This window comes from Budorcas taxicolor, chromosome 11 (assembly GCF_023091745.1).
Source record: "Budorcas taxicolor isolate Tak-1 chromosome 11, Takin1.1, whole genome shotgun sequence".
Classification (NCBI taxonomy): Eukaryota; Metazoa; Chordata; class Mammalia; order Artiodactyla; family Bovidae; genus Budorcas; species Budorcas taxicolor.
Window position 1 is genome coordinate 161,578,575 of NC_068920.1, and position 19,230 is coordinate 161,597,804.

At 47.0% G+C, this 19,230-nt stretch overlaps 1 protein-coding gene across 3 annotated transcripts in view; it reads right to left on the reverse strand.

Moving 5' to 3' along the window:
- Positions 1-6,123: 6,123 nt before the first annotated feature.
- TTF1 (transcription termination factor 1) overlaps positions 6,124-19,230 on the reverse strand; it is a 28,391-nt gene continuing 15,284 nt past the window's right edge. For 2 of the 3 annotated variants that reach the window (XM_052648607.1, XM_052648609.1), the window contains exons 6-11: positions 18,565-18,695; positions 16,510-16,744; positions 13,523-13,612; positions 12,254-12,319; positions 7,524-7,609; positions 6,124-6,311 (exon numbers count right to left, since the gene is read on the reverse strand). In XM_052648607.1, the coding sequence (XP_052504567.1) occupies positions 6,127-6,311; positions 7,524-7,609; positions 12,254-12,319; positions 13,523-13,612; positions 16,510-16,744; positions 18,565-18,695 (793 nt within the window). In that variant the 3' untranslated portion in view covers positions 6,124-6,126. Of the gene's footprint in view, positions 6,312-7,523; positions 7,610-12,253; positions 12,320-13,522; positions 13,613-16,509; positions 16,745-18,564; positions 18,696-19,230 lie in introns of those variants that run through there. The other variant, XR_008200135.1, reaches the window with a different exon arrangement.

Here is a 19,230-nt window from a genome sequence, read left to right on the forward strand (position 1 = left end):
CAACCATCTCATCCGACGTCATCCTCTTCTCCTCCAGAATAGATGACGAAACTGACAATTTAGAAAAATCAGCAAAAGTTCGAAATCTCTAAGACAGAGGAGAGACTGAAGGGCTCAGGTGGAGGGACTCGGCTTGCAGTAGGAGGAATGAGTATAGATGAAGGCGCGGTTGACTGGTTGGTGCAGGGGAGAGGGAGATGATGGAGAATGACTTCAATTTTCTCACTGAACCGTGGAAAGAACAGAGGAGGGACGTGGGAGTGTTGAATATATAGAATAGCTGATGCGGGTCAAAGAACAGCAAGCCTGTCAGAGGGTTGCTGATAACACTGGGTCCTTTCAAGGTTTACAGGCATTCAACCAGCTCAGTTGTGTGATTTTCTTCTAGGAATACTTGGCTCTTGTGGTGCAAGTAGAAGGCAGATGGAAGGGCTCACCCAGGTCTTGTTCAGAAGGGAAGGATTGTCACGATGAAGCCCTGGACAGGCTAGGAGTGGGCTGATGGATCAATGGATTATTTGATGAGGTTGAAGAATTAAAACTGTGGCATGTATTTCAGGAGGTGTATTTGAAAACGTGTTCAGGAAGTGCTAGGTTGTGTGGCCTCCAGGAAAACAGGCACCAAGTCTGTGTGGTTCCCTCTTGCATCTTTAGCTCCTAACAGTGCCTGGCTCACAGCACATGTGGCTGACGATGTTTGTTGAACTGAAAGTAGTGTTCCGAGGAGAACAGACGCCCTGCTCTTGCAACGACACTCATTGTTTACCTCCTTTGTGCTGTGGTCCTGGACCTCTTCATTAGACAATGAAGTCTACAAATTAAGATAAACAGCTAAAAGTTATGCTTATTGAAAGTGCTCAGTGGCCAAGAACAGGGTCAAGAATGCAAATAAATGCAGTCAAGACTATTAAAAGTTTTATTTGTTCTAATGTCTTGTGTTTGGTCATTTTTTTTCTCTTTACAACTCTGTTCAATTTCTGAGTCTACTCCTCAGAGTAGTACAGGTTTCCTCTTCTGCCCTTTTTCTCACTCTGAATGGGGTTGTTCGTTTCACGGCTCCCACTTTCACCCTGGTGGAGTTAACATACCAACCCATCACTCCAGTGCGGCTTTTTCGTCTCTTCTCTCCATGCTGTGGACAGGGGTCTCCTCAAATAGTCCCTGTTGGTCCTACAGTCTACACATTCAAACCAAACTCAGGGTTTTCCCTTTTCTCTCCTCTCAGACCTGCATTTGACAAATACAGTCTAGCCTTCCCATCTCTGTCTTCCAGATTTGGGGATCTTTATATGTAAAAAGGGTGTTTGGCAAAGGTAAGATTTTTTTGGGGGGGGGGTGGAGGGGCATGGAGCTAGGGATGAGAAAAAATTAAAAAACTAAACTTTCACAAAGTGTCCCAGTTTATCGGGTCAAATCCACAACACAGGTAATTACCCACACTCCTGCACGTGTGGGTTGCTTTCTCTGAGTCCATTCACCTCTTCTGCTATATTGAGACCCTGGTCTTCCATTGGGCCATTTACCCTTTCAGTCACATAGGCATGCTGAGCTCCAGAAAGGACCCAGGTAGGTTGAAGACCATCCTGTTTTCCTGGCTGCGGTGACGGCTCAGAGTTGGGCACAAGCTCTAATTTGGGCGCTGGGAACAAAAGCCAGGATTTGAGCAACAGCTCTTGTTCTCTTCTTTGAATGGCACCCTCTATTTAAATAATAAGAATGCTATAACATGAGGCTCCATGAAGACATCCTTGGGGCAAAAGGGGCCCCCCTTGTGTGGACTGAAGATGAAGTGGACTCTGGAGAAGGGAGAGCCTAGAATCAGCAAAAACACACGTTTTTGAGGATGCTGAGTAACTGGACCCATCCTCTCCCTCTGGACTTCCAATCTTGAGAGTTTCCAAATCCCTTCGGTCTACCTGAGTCTGATTTTCTGGCATTTGCAGATTGAGAGTTCTAGCCCCAAAACTCAACAATCCCACTGCCCGGAGAGAACCACTGTCAGCACTTCGGGTTTCATTGGCTCAGAGGTTAAAGTGTCTGCCTGGAATGCAGGAGACCTGGGTTCAATCCCTGGGTAGGGAAGATCCCCTGGAGAAGGCAATAGCAACCCACTCCAGTACTCTTGCCTGGAGAATCCCATGGAGGGAGGAGCCTGGTAGGCTACAGTCCATGGGGTCGCAAAGAGTCAGACACGACTGAGCGACTTTACTTACTTACACATTTTAATGCATCTGTATTTACACAATTTTCTTTTACTGGTAACAAAATTGAGAAAATATATGTACCTTTCTGAACGAAATACAGAAAGTACTTCATTCAGTATTTTAGATGATAATACTGTTCACCTTTTATGTTAACCAAATCTATCATCATTTTTAATTACTGCCTAATATTCCATTCTCAATGGACAGGAGTTCTGAGTGAACTCTGGGAGATAGTGAAGGTCAGGGAAGCCTGGCGTGCTGCAGTCCGTGGGGTCACAAAGAGCTGGACACGACTTAGAGACTGAACAGTATTTGATTCGAGGAATATACCATAATACAGTGAATTTCCTATAAGGAACACTCATTTCTAGGTTTCATATTGTAAATCTGCCAGTCTTTTACACTTGTTCTATTTTCTCTTTAGGTCCTAGAAGTACAGTTGCTGGATCACAGAATATGTACATTCTTTTTTTTTCCCACATTTTTTGGAGCATTTATTAGGTGTCAGGCACTGTTCTAAGCACTTTACCTGTGTGACCTGATTTAACCTAACAATCTTCTAAGGCATGTACCACTCTCCCCATTTTACACAGAAGGAAACTAAGGCAGCAAAAGGTTAAGTGTCTTGTCCACACTCATGCACTTAGTAAAGGGCCAATTCAGGATTTGGATTCAGGCCCTTCAGACTCCAAAGCACAAGTGCTCTTTTTCACGTGTAGCAGCTGGCAGACCTGTTCCCCACTGGGGCCCAGGGTAGAACTCTGGCCTCCCCAAGGGCTGACTGGAACCTCTTCCCAATTACCCACAGCCCTGCAGGCCTGAGTCAGCGCATGGAGCACTGGTGGCCTTGAAGCCTGGCATGTAGAGCCTGTGCCTCTGAAACTGCGGGGTTTCCAGTGCAGGGGAGAGCACTGGCAGGGCAGGAGTTTCCTATTGCTGCTATCACAAATTGCTGCACACTTAGAGGCTTTAAATGAGGCAAATGATTTATGTTACAGTTCTGCAGGTCGGAAGTCTGACATGGGTCTCTAAAATCAAGGTGTCATCACGGCTGTCTTCCCCCTTAGCATGCTGGGGAAGAATTCACTTCCTCACCTTTCCCAGTTCCTAGAGGCCTCCTGTATTCCTTGGCTGGTGGCCTCTTCATCTTCAAAGACAGACACAGCAGATCCCGACCTTCTGGTGTTGCTCCACCCTGACTCTGCTTCCTTCATCCTTTCTCTTCCTCTCTCTGGGACTTCCAGGGTTGCTTCAGAGGCCTGCTGCAGGGAGGGGTCAGAGGTGCCTCCTTGTCCTTCTTTGCAGTATAAGATTCCAGTCCCACCACTACCTAGGGGGCAAAGGTGGTCTTGGGTGGCACTCCATGCCAGGCACCGTGCCTAGCTTTGCAGTTTCTGGAGGACACAGCAGAACTGGCTTTGGCCCCTACATTGGTTCACATTCTTTGTCTGCTGCACAGTGGACATCCCACCTGGCTTTCTCGGTTTCCCTGAAGGCATCCTGCCCCGAGGACCTGTTTAGACACTCAGAATACGTACATTCTGAAGGCTCTGATGTATTCTACCACATTGTGCTCCAGAAGTGAAAGTCGCTCAGTGTGTCCAACTCTTTGCAACCCCAAGGACTATACAGTCCATGGAATTCTCCAGGTCAGAATACTGGAGCCTTTCCCTTCTCCAGGGGATCTTCCCAACCCAGGAATAGAACCCAGGTCTCCCACACTGCACGCTGATTCTTTACCAGCTGAACCACAAGGGAAGTCATATTCCCATCAGCATGAAGATTGGTATGTTTGACAGACAGAAAGAGGTGACTAGGGCAAAATGCTTGTTAAATAGAAAATCCTCACTTGCTTCCTGAATATTTATTGAGGGTCTATTGTGTGTACAACATGGTGATAGGTCTGGGGATATACTGTAACGAAAGCTGAGGGCTGAAGAATTGATGGCTTTTGAACTGTGGTGTTGGAGAAGACTCTTCAGAGTCCCTTGGACTGCAAGGAGATCCAACCAGTCCATTCTAAAGGAGATCAGTCCTGGGTATTCATTGGAAGGACTGATGTTGAAGATGAAACTCCCAATACTTTGGCCACTTGACGCAAAGAGCTGACTCATTTGAAAAGACCCTGATGCTAGGAAAGATTGAGGGCAGAAGGGGACGACAGAGGATGAGATGGCTGGATGGCATCACTGACTCAATGGACATGAGTTTGGGTAAACTCCGGGAGTTGGTGATGGACAGGGAGGCCTGGTGTACTGCAGTTCACGGGGTCGCTAAGAGTCGGACACGACTGAGCGACTGAAGTGAACTGAACTGAACTGAGGACTCCTAAACTCGTTCTCTGTATTCTTCCTTCTCCCATGATGGCAAGTTTGGGAGAATGTCTAGCTCTGGGGATGAGTTAACCAACATTGCACATCATGGTGCTATATAAACAGCGTCAGAGAATACTCAGGGGAGGGGGTGTCGCATCTCAGCACAGCGGGGGACATCATGGCATGGAATGCTGTCCACACACACCTCCTTTTCTATGCTCTCCCCTGTACAGACGAGGCTAGAAGCCTGGGAACTTGACTCCCCTCGCCAGCAAGGTTCTGCTAAGGGGCCGCCCATGGGAGGCACTCGTGGGAGGCTAGGCGAGGAGCGGGGCAGAAGCCGTTGTGTTCTGAGCAGACACAGGCACGCAGGCTCCTGCAGCGGCAGGCAGCCCAGAGTCTGCAGCGTCAGCATCAGGGCGTGTTCATCTGGGCCGCTCGGGGCTGCAGCCGCTTCCCCTCGGTTCCCCATCGCTGGGCAGTTCAGCCTCTCTCCTGTTTGCCCATTTGTCCTCTGAACAATTTCATAACCTAAATCCCTATACTAAATTCTGTTTGAAATATCTAGAGCAGTTTGCTTTCCAGATCGATGGACTAGCCCAATGTTAAAATTACCTTTCAGCTTCCATCGGGTATGGGTTGTGACCGAGACCCAGACAGCATGTCAGTACGTCTTAACGGAGGCAGTTTTTTCCAGAAGCAGTGGAAGAGACTGCTGGCTGGTTTGTTTTTTCCAGTTAAACAGCAGGTGAATTCTGTGACTGGCTTTGAAAGGGCCACTTTTATGGACAACACCTATCTTCAACACTAGAACCACACATAGGAAGATGAGATACACCCACCGTGACGGGCACATGGGAACTGAAACTGGGCTGTGGAAACACAAACCTCCCTGTACCACTTTCCTAACACACACACAGAACATACGTCTGAACAACTGAAAAGCAGAAAGCAAAACGGCGTGCACTGACAAAACTGTTGACATTCTTTCTTTGCCGAGTGGACACATAGTTGAATCCATACCGTGAAAATGTTCACTGGAGGAATTCCGTGGCAGTCCAGTGGTTGGGATTCTGTGCTTTCATTGCCTAGGGCCTGGGTTCAGTACCTGGTCAGGAAACTAAGACCCCAAAAGTTGCACAGTGCAGCCAAAAAAGAAAGAAAGAAAATGTTCTTTCGACGTGACTCCCTTGTTGCCAATAGAAGGATCTGGGACCCTGCTCTGGTGTTTTGTAAAAACCATTCAAAAGTCAAAGTGCTAGTCACTTGGGCGTGTCCGACTCTGCAATCCCAAAGACTGTAGCCCGCCAGGCTCCTCTGCCCATGGGATTTCTTAGGCAAGAATACTGGAGTGGGTTGCTATTCCCTTCTCCAGGGGATCTTCTTGACATAATGGCACAGAACTATTAAATCAACTCATAAACTCACCTTTCTTTTCACATTCAGACAGACCTGAATATGAAATGTGAACCAATGTTTAAATGCTCCAGAATGTAAGTTATCATTTTCAGACCCTTCTTTAGTAAAATCAATAGTGAAAATATCTTTATTGACATCTATAAATAAAACCAAACCTAGAAAAATGGACAAGAGAGAGTAACAGCTGCTTAACTTTTTTCATCTCTGTCTTCTCCCTCACTGTCGTCGTCATCATAATAAAAGATGTCTCGAAACAGGAAGACAGGCTTAGGGGTTGCTGGAGCCTGGATCTCAGTCCCTTTTTTCTCCATCTTCTTCTCCAACTTCTCTTTAAGCAGTGGTAGACTAGTCTCATACAGGTAGTCTATGATCTCTAAAGAAAAGAGATTGAATCTTGAGATGGTCTGACAATGCCTCTTTTCAAAGTCAAGGACAGAGGGTGCTTATGATGACAATGTATCGCTACTGGCTTTACTGTGTGCCAAGACCCAGCTCTTTCTGGTTCACTCACAGTCCCTTGTTCAACCTGCTAAAAAATCCTTTGAGAGGTAGGCACTATTGTTCACCCATTTTTCAAATGAGGCATAAAGACATTATGTAACTTGCCCAAAGTCAGGGAGTCAGGAGGGTAAAGTCAGATTCAAACCCAGGAAGTGGGGTCTGCTGAATGCAGGAAGCAATTTGTCACACACTACAGAGCAGAGTATCAGTCAAGCCAGCAGTTCCCAAACCCTGATGCTGGGCAGGGTATTGGCGTCTCTGCTGTAAGTTTGTTAGAGAAAAGTCTAGCCTCTGGACCCAGCCTAGACATTAGGATGCGCTGTATCTGCAGTGAAACCCAGGGTAGGCCCCCAACGTAGCAACCTTCAAGCGGAGAACTCTCAAAATACGAGTATGCGTTTGCATCTCCAATTGTGTAAGTTAGCGCACGTGTCTGGTGCACCTTGTCACACGCGCGCATCCTCTGCAAGTGGTTTTGCTTTTGTGTACTTTACAGTACACTACTTCCTCGCAAATACTCACAAAAGGCTGCAGAGAAAGAGCTGGGCACATCGGTTGTCTGTGAAACAGTGTGTGTGCAGGCACGTGGTGTGAGCGTGTGTGAGTGTACGGTGTGTGCAACCCAGGATCACTCGCAGTTACATGTCAAGTGCTTGCTAAGTGCCCAGCACCCTGGTGACCACATTTTACAAGTCTGCCAGCTCTTCTAGTACATTCAAACAGAGGTGGGGGTTGCATGTGTGTGTGTTCACTTGCTCGGTTGTGCCTGACTCTTTGTGACCCCATGGACTGTAGCTTGCTAGGCTCCTCTGTCCGTGTGATTCTCCAGGCAAGAATACTGGAATTGGTTGCCCTTTCCTTCTCCAGGGGATCTTCGCAACCCAAGGATTGAACCCATGTCTCCTACATTGGCAGGCAGGTTCTTTACCACTGAGCTGCCAGAGAAACCCCAGGTAGGGATTATAATTTGTCAGTTTTCAATTTGAAGAATCCGAGGTTCCCAGAAGTCACCTGCCCAAGGTCACATGACCAATGTGTGCCCACATGTGCTGTTTTTAACTATTCAATTACTGAAAACACTGACCTGGGAAAGTCTTCTTCTGCCAAAAGGGAACGCAGGTAGCTTTCAGTTTATAAAACTTAGTTTGGACGTAAGACGGGGGAACATCCCTTTAGAAAGGAAAAGGTGTCAAAAAGTTAGTGGCAGTTCAAAATAACTCATTTCAGTCCTGTGTACTAAACGCGCTGATTAAGGGGTGGTCTACAGACACAAGTAGCTTTCTTAATCCTCATGTCTACACATGTGTGAGAAAAATAAGACATATGAAAAGCTACTGTTCACTTAAACACACACATACGAAAGGAAGAAAAACAGCAGGACAATGAGATGAATTCTGTCCAAACTAGGATAAACTACCAGAAAGGAAGACAAGCTGTAACACTAGCGTACACAGGCTGATGCTTACGTGTCATCAGCCTGGCTCTCTGAGCTCGCCACAGAGCAGCCACAAGCCTCACCATCGCTCTGCGAGGGGGCTCCGACTCTGAGCCCTCACTTTGGAGATGGGGAAACCGAGGCACAGAGAGCCAGCTAAGGTTTTATAGCCGCGAAGGGGAAGGGCTGGGACGTCGCTTGGGTCCATTCCAAATTCTATACTTTTTTGGCTGTCAGATTTTTTTTTTAATTGAAGTTAATTTATAATATTAAGTTTCAAGTGTGCAGCAAAGTGGTTCAGTCACACACAGTCACACACATTCTTTCCTCAGATTTTTTCCATTATAGATTAGTATAGGATATGGAGCATAGTTCCCGGTGCTATACAGTACGGCCTTGTCGTTTATTTTATATAGTTGTATATGTATGTTAATCCCAGCTCCTAATTCATCCCCTCACCCCTTCCTATTCTCCTTCGGTAACCATAAATCTGTTTTCTGTGTCCATGAGTCCGTTTCTGTTCGTAAATAAGTTCATTTGTATCATTTTTTTAGATTCCACATGTAAGTGACATCACATGATATTTGTCTCTCTTTGACTTATTGCACTTGACTACGATAATCTCTAGGTCCATCTATGTGGCTACAAATGGCATTACTCACAAGTCCTACACTTTAACTACTACGGTTAGGATAACTATATATTTGTCACAATGCAAAGGCAGGGGTCTGGATTTTTAATTTTGCAAAGCTAAAGAACGTGGACACTTACGGTGTGCTGGTGAGTCAAATTCATTTTCCACTTACAATAAGCAGGACGGAAACAACCAAATCTTAAAAACTTTTTTTTTTTAATTGAAAATTCGCTAATGTCACTTCCTGGGCATGTGAAAGTGAAAGTCGCTCAGTCGTGTCCGACTCTTTGCGACCCCACAGCCTATACAGTCCAGGGAGTTCTCCAGGCCAGAATACTGGAGTGGGTAGCGTTTCCCTTCTCCAGGGGATCTTCCCAGCCCAGGAATGGAACCCAGGTCTCCTGCATTGCAGGTGGATTCTTTACTAGCTGAGCCACAAGGGAAGCCCTCCTGGGCATGTCTTCCCCCTTAAACCATAAAAGTGTGACATAATTTGTTTTGACAGTTAGCTAATCTAGATGTTATATGATCAGCGGGAATAATTTGATCTGCTACACATGTGGAAGACAGCTGGGCTCTTTATGCCTCTTTGTGGCAGTGGCGGCTTGCCGAGCACACTCTATGCCCCACACACTGTCCCCTTCAGTCCTGATTATGGATGCGTTCAACCATCCCACAAATGAGGAATGGTGGCGCAGAGACAAGCAAGGGGCCCACCTGACGAAGGCCGGCTAAATACCAAGCAGGGTCCCAGGATTTGACGCCCGGTCCGTCTGACTGCAGAGGCCAAGTTCTAGGGCATCCGGAAAACCTTCCTTCTTCCCACAGTGCCCTGTGCCAGACTGCTCTGCCGATCAAAGCTTGGGCTTCAAGAAGTAACAGTTTCCAGTGAAGTGGGTGTTACATCTCATTAGGCAGGGATGCTGTCTTTAAAATCCTGCCTAAATAGTTCATGAGGGAGGCTTCAAGAACCTGAGGGGACCAAACTTTCAATTTAATTATTTTCACTGTTTTAATTTATTATTAAAACTTGAGAACGTTCTACTTCCAACAGTATTTGACTGGATGCCATGATGTCTATTTTATAGCTTTGAGATTCCTAAATCCCTTTTTTCTTCTTTGTAATCTTTTGGCCATGCTGCACAGCATGCAGGATCTTAGTTCCCCGACCAAGGATCAAACCCACGCCCCCCCATTGGCAGTGTGGGCTCTTAACCACCGCACCTCTAGGGAAGTCCTGAGATTTCTAAATTTTAACTAGAACATTCAATATTTAAGTATATAATTCTACTTAAAATCACTAAAAATCCACTTTAAGAAATGTGATTTGAGGCAATGTTGCAAGATACCCAAACACTTATTGGAAAAGTCAGGGTTTCTCAAAAGTGGTTTGATATGGCAAAGGGAGAGATGTGTCCACATGAGTACTTTTTGGGGTGGGAGTAGGTGGGGTGCACAGCAGGATCCCCTTCCTTCAAAGCCCGACACCTCCCCCTTAGGGACCCATCGACTGAAGAACAGATGGCGTGCTGCTGAGATGAGCTAGAAAGAATGGAGAGGGTTTGGAACTGCGACGTGTGTGACTCTTTACAGGGCCGGCCACTAAATGATTTCAATGCCAAGTAAAAACAACCAACCAAAACTGATTGTGCTTTGTCCATAATCCTGAGATGTAAATAACTAACCACTATGCCTTATGGTTTGAAACTCCAATACTTTGGCCACCTGATGCGAAGAACTGACTCATTTGAAAAGACCCTGATGCTGGGAAAGACTGAAGGCGGGAGGAGAAGGGGACGACAGAGGATGAGATAGTTGGATGGCATCATCAACTCAATGGACATGAGTTTGGGCAAACTCCGGGAGCTGGTGATGGACAGGGACGCCTGGAGTGCTGCAGTCCATGGAGTCGCAAAGAGTCAGACATGACTGAGCGGCTGAACTGAACTGATGCTTTATGGACTATGCTTTGTCCATAATCCTGAGATATAAATAACTAACCACTAGAACCAGTATACACCCTTCCTAATGGATCGATGACAACCTCACATCAGCAGCCACGCTTCTGAAAGGCAGCCAGGCTGCGGGAGCCCTGCTCCCTGCTCCACCGTTCAAACCTAAAGGCCAGAAGGTCCCTCAATGCCCCGCTTCCCAAAGCCCACCAACCCCGAGCCCCACGGTGCCTGCCAATCTGCTGGGCTTAGAGGCACAGGGCTATGCCGGCCAGCTTTCCCTGTTGGGCCAGCAGCGACTTCATATCTTAGGAGGGGTGGCCTCTTCTTCACTGGCTGAAAATGCAAGGACCGTAGCAACAAAGGCAGAGAGTGACAGCGGATGAGAGTGAAATGGCACTCCTCGGGTGAGAAATGCAAATGATCAGCACAGCGAGGCCTGGAGAGGAAGAGGAACCTGAGGGGGTCTCAAAATATCTCCCCGCAGCTGTTTCCTACCACCAAGAGAGAAACTGTCACTTTTCTACAAGGGGAAATGAGGCAGAGCCCAGGGGGTCGATGTCAGAACCACAAGCCTCAGGACAACGTGGGACCTGGTGAGAGAGACACAGCCCCGCCCATGAGGGGCTCCCATGTAAAATATAAAACTCAAATCTAGCCGTGAGGGAGCCTCCGACAAGCTTCAACTGGGGCAAGCTCTACAGGACGACTAGCCTGTGTTCTCCCACAGTTTCAACATCATTGAAGACAAAGGGGTTAACAGATACATGCTGCTGTGTATAAACAAATAAACAACAAGGACCTCGTGTACAGCCTAGGGTACTATATTCAACATCTTGTAATAATGGGACAGAATATGAGGGACTTCCCTGGTGGCCCAGTGGTGAAGAACCTGCCTTCCAACGCAGGGGGCGTGGGTTCGATCCCTGGTCAGAGAATTAAGATCCCACGTGCGGAGGGGCAGTGCCACAGCAAAGACTTAGTGTAGCCAAAATAAAGACAATTTTTTTTTAATGGAAAAGAATCTGAAAACATACACACACACAAAACTGAATCGCTTTGTTGTACGGGTGAAACAAATCAACGACACCGCAATGACAAAAAGAAAGAGATACAAAGGCAGGAGAATTTTGCGGATTAGATGACGCTAAGGAGACAGATCCTGGGTTGGATCCCAATATGGGGGAACGTGCTTCCAAGGGCATTTCTGGGACAACGGGTGAAATCCGTGTGGGGCCGTGTGTTAGAGAAGAGCACTGCACCCACGCAGACGCCCCGGGCGTGATCGCTGTGCCAGCTGATGCAGGGTACCATCCTTGCTGAGGACACATTGTCCACCACTAACTCTCAAGTGGTTGATGGAAACAATTCTATTCCCTTGGAACAGGGAGCAGGAGGGGCACAGGGAGGGAGGGATGACAGAGGCAACGTGGCAGATGGCAGGAGGCTGGTGATGGGTGAGGGCCACGTGGGTTCCTCCTGCTAGTCGTAACTGGTGAGTTCTTTAAGGGACTCTACACACGTTTCATTCACTCTTCTCAGGTGTCCTGGGGGTGAAGATGGGGGCTGGAGTAGAGGGAGGGCTGGTATGATTAACCTGGTCTGGTACTAAGGCGGGGCAGGGGTGGTTCACCAATGCATTACATTTCATAAGGTTCATAAATATAATTCATAAGGTGAGTAACATAAGCGGCGCAAACTTCAGTCCTGTTCTTTGAAGTCTGATAGCCAGTCATTTATTAGAAGTCACCTCTTATCTTTTCATTGGCTTAATATTAAACAAATGGCCTTACCCTATGATGCTAGCAAGATCTTCCCAGTCTATTTCATTAACATCTTGCACATTTACTTCGTACAACCTATGAGAAAAAAATAAAAATTAAGTTTTCAAGCCAAAATTCAGCATGATGGCCATCTTCATGGACTCACAGAAATTAAGAGCTGGAAGGCCTCAGCGTGTCCACCTCTGTTCCAGCTCCCTGTGTTACCCAGGCCCAGTGGGTAACACAGGCAGGCAAACCCACGGTAAGCCCAAGGTCACGGGGTACGTGAACTCCAGACCAAAAAGCCTCCTCTCCTCCTCCTGAGCCCTTTGAACCTCCCACCAAGCCATGCTGCCTCCTCCAGGTAAAAAACATTAACTTCACAGTTAATGTTCAATATCCTATGATAAACCATCATGGAAAAGAATGAAATATGAAAAAGTATATTGTATATATAGAAATATACATACATATGTATAACTAAGTCACTTTGCTGTACAGCAGAAATTAAATCAACTTAAGACTTCCCTGGTGACTCAGATGGTAAAGCGTCTGCCTACAATGCGGGAGACCTGGGTTCAATCCCTGGGTCGGGAACATCTCCTGGAGAAGGAAATTGCAACCTACTCCAGTATTCTCGCCTGGAAGATCCCATGGATGGAGGAGCCTGGTGAGCTACAGTCCAAGGGGTCACAAAGAGTTGGGACACAACTGAGCGACTTCACTTTCACTTTCCTTTCATACTTCAATTAAAAAAAAACAAACACGAGCTCACCATTCAACGCAGACACACAGGAGTAGTGACCGTGTACTCAGCACTGACTATGCGGCAGACACTGGGTTAAGGCCTTGTACCCACGAATCCACTCACCCTCGACACTATCTGATGAAGCTGGTGGGACTCTGTCTATTCTGCAGACCAGGAGATGGACTGAGAGCTCGGGTCACTGTTGGGACCACCAACACGATGCACCCTCAACTGGAACCCAGGCCCGCCTGACTTGAGAGGCCCTCCTTGTCTCTGCTAGTCCCTCTGGTAGAGAAATAAAGGGGGGCGGGCATCCCCAGCCAGGCCAGCGTGGAGAACGAGGAAGCCCACCGAGGAAGGAGCAGCGGCATCCCTGACAGAGAACAGGACGAAGGAAGCTGCACAGGGTGCCCAGAATCCAGAGGCTTCTTCTGCTCTTCGGCGCCCCTCCTTTGACACAAGCCCAGGTCCATTAGACCCACAGGCTTGGTTAACTACTCTTTGCCTAGAGAGAAAAACAGATAAAACAGTGTCGCTGTCTGTTTCTGTACCTTTCGATCAGATTGATCTTGGCCTGCAGAGCGTTTACTCCTCGGTACACGTCCCGACCGTTCGTCATCCTCTTGGTTAGAATTTCCGTCCTGTGTTAAAAGAAAAACAGTTTACTTTCAGGGTCAAGTTTCCATGAAGATGTCCTTTGTTTTCTTCATTGAAATTGTCCTTATTCAGGTTGTTGTTCAGGCTGTAAGGTGGTATCTCAGTGGTGCTTCCTCCAGGATGAAAGTACCTAAGTTCCATAAGGAAGGCTGAGCACCGAAGATTCGATGCTTTTGAATTGTGATACTGGAGAAGACTCTTGAGAGTCCCTTGGACAGCAAGGAGATCAAACCAGTCAATCCTAAAGGAAATCAACCCTGAATATTCATTAGAAGGACTGATGCTGAAGCTCCAATCTGGCCACCTGACTGGAAGAGCTGACTCATTGGAAAAGGCCCTGATGCTGGGAAGGACTGAGGGCAGGAGAAGGGGGTGACAGAGCAAGAGATGGCTGGATGGCATCACCGACTCAATGGACATGAGTGAGAAAACTCTGGGAGATAGAGGAGGACAGAGGAAACCAGCATGCTATAGTCCATGGGGTTGCACAGATGGACATGACTTAGCAACGGAGCAGCAACCCAGTCCCGAGGCGTCACACACTCCAGCACTGATGCAGCCCCCAGCCCTGGCTCACCTCCCCTCAAGTCACAGAGAAAATTAAAGAAATATTTGGAAAAATTAAAAAAAAATTGTCCTTATTCAGAACTACTTTCTAACTTTTGCAACCCATCACTGCTAGCATTTACCACCATCAAGAATATACTTGTTTTTAAGTGGGAAAGTACAAATAAAGTGATAGAAAGCTGTTGATTATTTATTGAAACTGGATGATGGATACAAGGAGTTCTAAGTTAGCGTATCATAAAATTTTAATGATAAACAGTTAAACAAAGGAAGAAAGAAAAAATAAGCCTGCTTGCTGGTGCTAAAGGGTACTATGTAGACTCAATTTATTTTTGCTTGCTTATAAAACAGGAACATGGCTGTTATTACCTTTGAGCTGCTGAAATACCAAATAAGACACATTGAGTAAAGTGATAAATGATTCAATGATTCCTCTAACGCTCAAAGGCTCCTAATGAAAGCAGGAACCTAATTAAAAATATTTAAAAAGTGCTTCTCTTAAAGAGTGAAATTTGTCACAATCTGATGGTCCCAAGCTGTGACATTTGCTTTCCTGAGAAGAAAAGAAGAAGAAGAAGAAAGAAAGAAGATACATGACGCACGCGCAGAAACCGACACTTCCTGGTCGGCTGCCCACGTCCCCTGTTTTGAAATGTACCACCTGATGCCACTTCAGTGTTTCATGAAGTAAATCGATGTTCAGTGTTCCAGTTGTCTACATTTTCTTCCAATTAAAAGACACCCTGCATGTTATTTAGTTACACTGATTCTGAGGCATGGCCCCTCTTGGTGGTTTCCTTTCTAAGACACTGGCGTCTCATCTCTAAGGCTTATCACCCAACTCTTTTTCTTGGCCACACGACTTGCAGGATCATAGCTCCATGAGCAGGGATCAAACCCAGGCCTAACCCAGTGAAGGCAGGGAGTCCCAACCACAGGACACCAGGAAGTCTCATTGCTTTTTGTTTGGCCACAACCTGCAGCAAGCAGAACTTCTCCGACCAGGGATTGAACCTTTGGCCCCTGCAGTGGAAGTTCAGTCTGAAACCAGTGGACAGTCAGGGAAGTCCTCCCACTTCTTTAAGTCTAAGATACCAGAGGTAGAGAGGTCTCTGATTCCTTCACAGTACCCGTTTCCTCACCTAAAACTTACTCTGTTCTTTGGAGTTTATGTCCTGAGGACAGTCTTCCAGAAAAATAAATAAGTACCCTATAGCAGAGCTGCAAGGTATATACACGGTACACAGTATAATCCAGGAGTTTGCTTTTAATGCACAACATGCCCACTCTGGAGTCCATTCTTCTTTAATAGTCACGTCGATGGAGCCCCCTTTGTGTAGGAGGCCTGGGGCGTGAGCTGCAGGACCACTGCTGCAAGCTATCATGTTGCAGCTGAAAGTTCAGCTCAGACTTTCCAGGGCCAGGAAACACTACCCCAGGCAAAGAATGTGCAGCCAGAGCTGGACTGAAACTACTTCTACGGATGCACCTAAAAACTTCTAGGTTGAACATATGACTACCCTGCTTCGGCAAAGTGGAGTCTGAATGAGAAAGAGAAAGCCAAAGTCAAAAAAAAAAAACCAAAGAAAGAAAAAATAAAGAGGGAGAGCTATTTCTGATCATTAGGCTTGTGATATTTCTCCTGAATGTTAGTTTTGTACTTTTTTTTTCACGCTATAAATAGGTAACAACCTTGTTTTATGAAGAAAGGGACAGAGTGAAAAAACCAGAAGTCAATACAATATTCAATAATATTAAATGCAGTATTCAATATTAAGATTCAAGTTCTATTTACGAAACAGACATTGAAAACAAAGTTTTGGTAACCAAAAGGTCAGCAGGGGAGGGACAAATTAGGCGATGGGGACTAGCAGATATAAACTACTAGATATGAAACAGACACACAAGGTCCAAGCACAGAGAACTGTACTCAGTATCCTGTAAATATTGGAAAAGAATTTGAAAAATTCTCTCTATATAACTGAATCACTTAGCTATATCTCTGAAACTAATACAATGTTGTAAATCAAGTATACTTCAATTAAAATAATGAAAAGAGTGAAAAAGGTTCAAGTTATTTATGAAGTAGCTACACGATGAATCAGGGTTGGCTAAGTGTCACCTTACATCAGACACTGACATCGAAATTGCCGGAGCCGAGGATCAGAGAGGATTCTTCTTGATCTGCAAGGCTTTCCGCATGGTAGTTACAGGTATTCTTAGTGACCTCCTCAGCCCACCCACTCACTAGAAACTGCCGAGAAGGGGGAGGTCGGCACCTTGTTGAGATTTAGGTAAGAAGCCTCAAACTTACCACTTACTTTTACACTGCATCCAATTCCTGGTTTCCACTCTAGCCTCCACTTCTACCCAGGAGATGCCTTTGTAGAGCTTCTCCCGAACAATCGACAGGCGGCCTTCAGGGTTCAGCTGCAGTTTAGAATCCATCTCATTTAGCTCCTGGGGAGACATTTTCTTCAGGATCACTTCTTCAACAGCCTTGATTAGTTTCTGGGTTTCCGTCTTGCTCCAAGCACCATGGTTAATTTCTGTTGACATAAAAGGATGGTCTTGAAGCTGCTAATCTATTTGCTTTCAAACACAGTATTAAAAACACGACAAGAATGATGGAGATGTGTCATGCACATCGGTCCAAACCCACACAATAGCTAGAGAGGTTCCTGTCGTCGACTGTGGACTCTGGAGGGTTGAGACGTGCCACCGTCGGTTCATGGATTATAACACATGGGCCACTCTGCTGGGGGGCTGCTGATGGTGGGGGAGGCTTGTGCGTGTGAGGGGTGGGGGCATACAGGAAAGCTCTGTACCATCCTCTCACTTTAACTGTGACCCCAAAACTGCTCTGGAAAAACAGTCTTTAGAAACAAAAAGATATATCAGCCTCTTTCCAAAAGATAACGGGCAACATCTGAATACACAAACAGTTTACATGCAAATCAAGACGAAACTATGAAAGTGCCCATAGATTCTTTTTAAGAACCAAGGGTGTGTACACACGTACATGCGTGCACACACATACAACCAATGGCCAAAAAAACACCCCCCAAAAAACCACACCCTTTCTTAAAGCAATCTTTTTTTTGTTTTTAACTTTGAAAACGCCATTCATTCTTTCTGTTTCTAAGAGTAATCTCTCCTGCAGGCAGCGTGAGTTCCCTAAATTTAGTGGGAAAAAAAGCAGCCAAAGGTCTCCCACGTTATACGCGTAACTCCCCACAGGAGTTCCTGGAGTGGAGGTCACGGCGCAGTGAGGCCGCTGTAGCACGTGACGACGAAGGCATCTGAGAACCAACAGCCAATCATCGCTGCAGGCGCCAGAGCACCCACAGTTCACTCTTCTCATCTAGCTGCTCACATGCTCAGGACGAGGCCACAAACTGGCAGGCTACACCTATCTTTGATTTGGCCTCAGAGTGTTACTGTTACTATTTCCCTAATAACAATTAGGACGGAAGTCAAGAGAGTCCCAAGGAAAAAAAGGTAAAATTCCCCAAAGATATTTTGATTTCATATGTGCACGCAAATTCAGATGGTTGCTTTACTTTCTGGAAACTGGCAGAACTGACCACGCTGAGGCTTGGCTGGCACTGGTGGCATAGAAGGCCTGGTCTCCAACCCTCATGCAGACGCCTGGCTGGGACCCACTGCCCCGTTCTGCCTGCAGGGCAAGAGACTGGCCATCGCCCCATGAAACCCTCTGCACTGATGCAACTGAATCGCGCCGGAGTGACCTCACACTCGTGCTCAGCTCCACCTTCAAATATTTACTGGAAATCCAACACTGATTTAGCCTCAGGGCTGATGCCAACACCTGCTAAGGACTGCCTCTTAAAGCTAACTGGGGACTTTTTTAAATGTGGAGAGTACAACCAAGGCAGCTTTTAATGAAAGAGACACAAGAAAGGAAAAGAGACCGGAAACGGCCGACCCTGGCTGTGGGAAGCACCCACACCTGACAGGCCCTCCCTGCGACGGCCTCCCGGGCCACCTTGGGGAACGGACCTCGGCGGCCCAGGCTCTCCTGTCCGCCAGCTTCCTGGCCTCCCGGGCCACCTTGGGGAACAGACCTCGGCGGCCCAGGCTGTCCTGTCCGCCAGCTTCCTCGGGTCTCGGTTTATCTGGCAGTCACAGGCTGGAAGCCGCTGAACCAAGTTCAGTGCAGCACAGAAATCAGTCTGGTGAGTAAGGGTTGTGTGGTTTCAACCAGGTCCACGAAGAAATGAATCAGTCGGGGAATGGCTGAAAAAGTGATGGCTCTCTCAGCAGACAGGTGGGCAGTGATGCCCGGGCCCTGGGTCATTCTGGGCTGGGTTGTTCACCCGGGTGGACACCAGGGACCACGACTTACGGCCGCTGATCTGGGAGAACTTCAGGGCCACGGAGAGGCTGCTCCGAGACACCATCTCGCCGATCTTCTTCCAGTCGTTCCCGTGCAGGGACTGGTATATCTTCAGCTTCTCGGTATCTCCTTTGCTGTACCTAAGAGGAAGAGAAAACAGGTCACAGGTGAGCAGGAACCATAAGCTTAAAACCTGTATCCTCACTGGGCACTCTGCGGTGCTGGAAGCAGCTGAGTGGGGTGGGCCATCAGGATACCAGCTACCAGGGACCAGAGCCCCCGCCCCTTCCTGCCTTGGCATCTCACCCATGATAGTGAAGTGAAAGTCACTCAGCTGTGTCTGACTCTTTGTGACCCCATGGTCTGTACTGTCCATGGAATTCTCCAGGCCAGAATACTGGAGTGGGTAGCCTTTCCCTTCTCCAGGGGATCTTCCCCACCCAGGGACCGAACCCAGGTCTCTCGCACTGCAGACGGAAGCCCATCTCACCTGCGGGCATCCTATAAATCGGTCACCATGATCCCTGGCCAGAGGCCTGGCTCACTTACGCAGAGGCCAGGGCACATGGATCTCACTGTTCTCCAGCCAGACCCATAAAGGCTCTGAACAATAAAACCTGGACTTTTTGACTATGCCCGCAAAGGCCAGCACTCTCCACAGTTCAGTTCCACCAG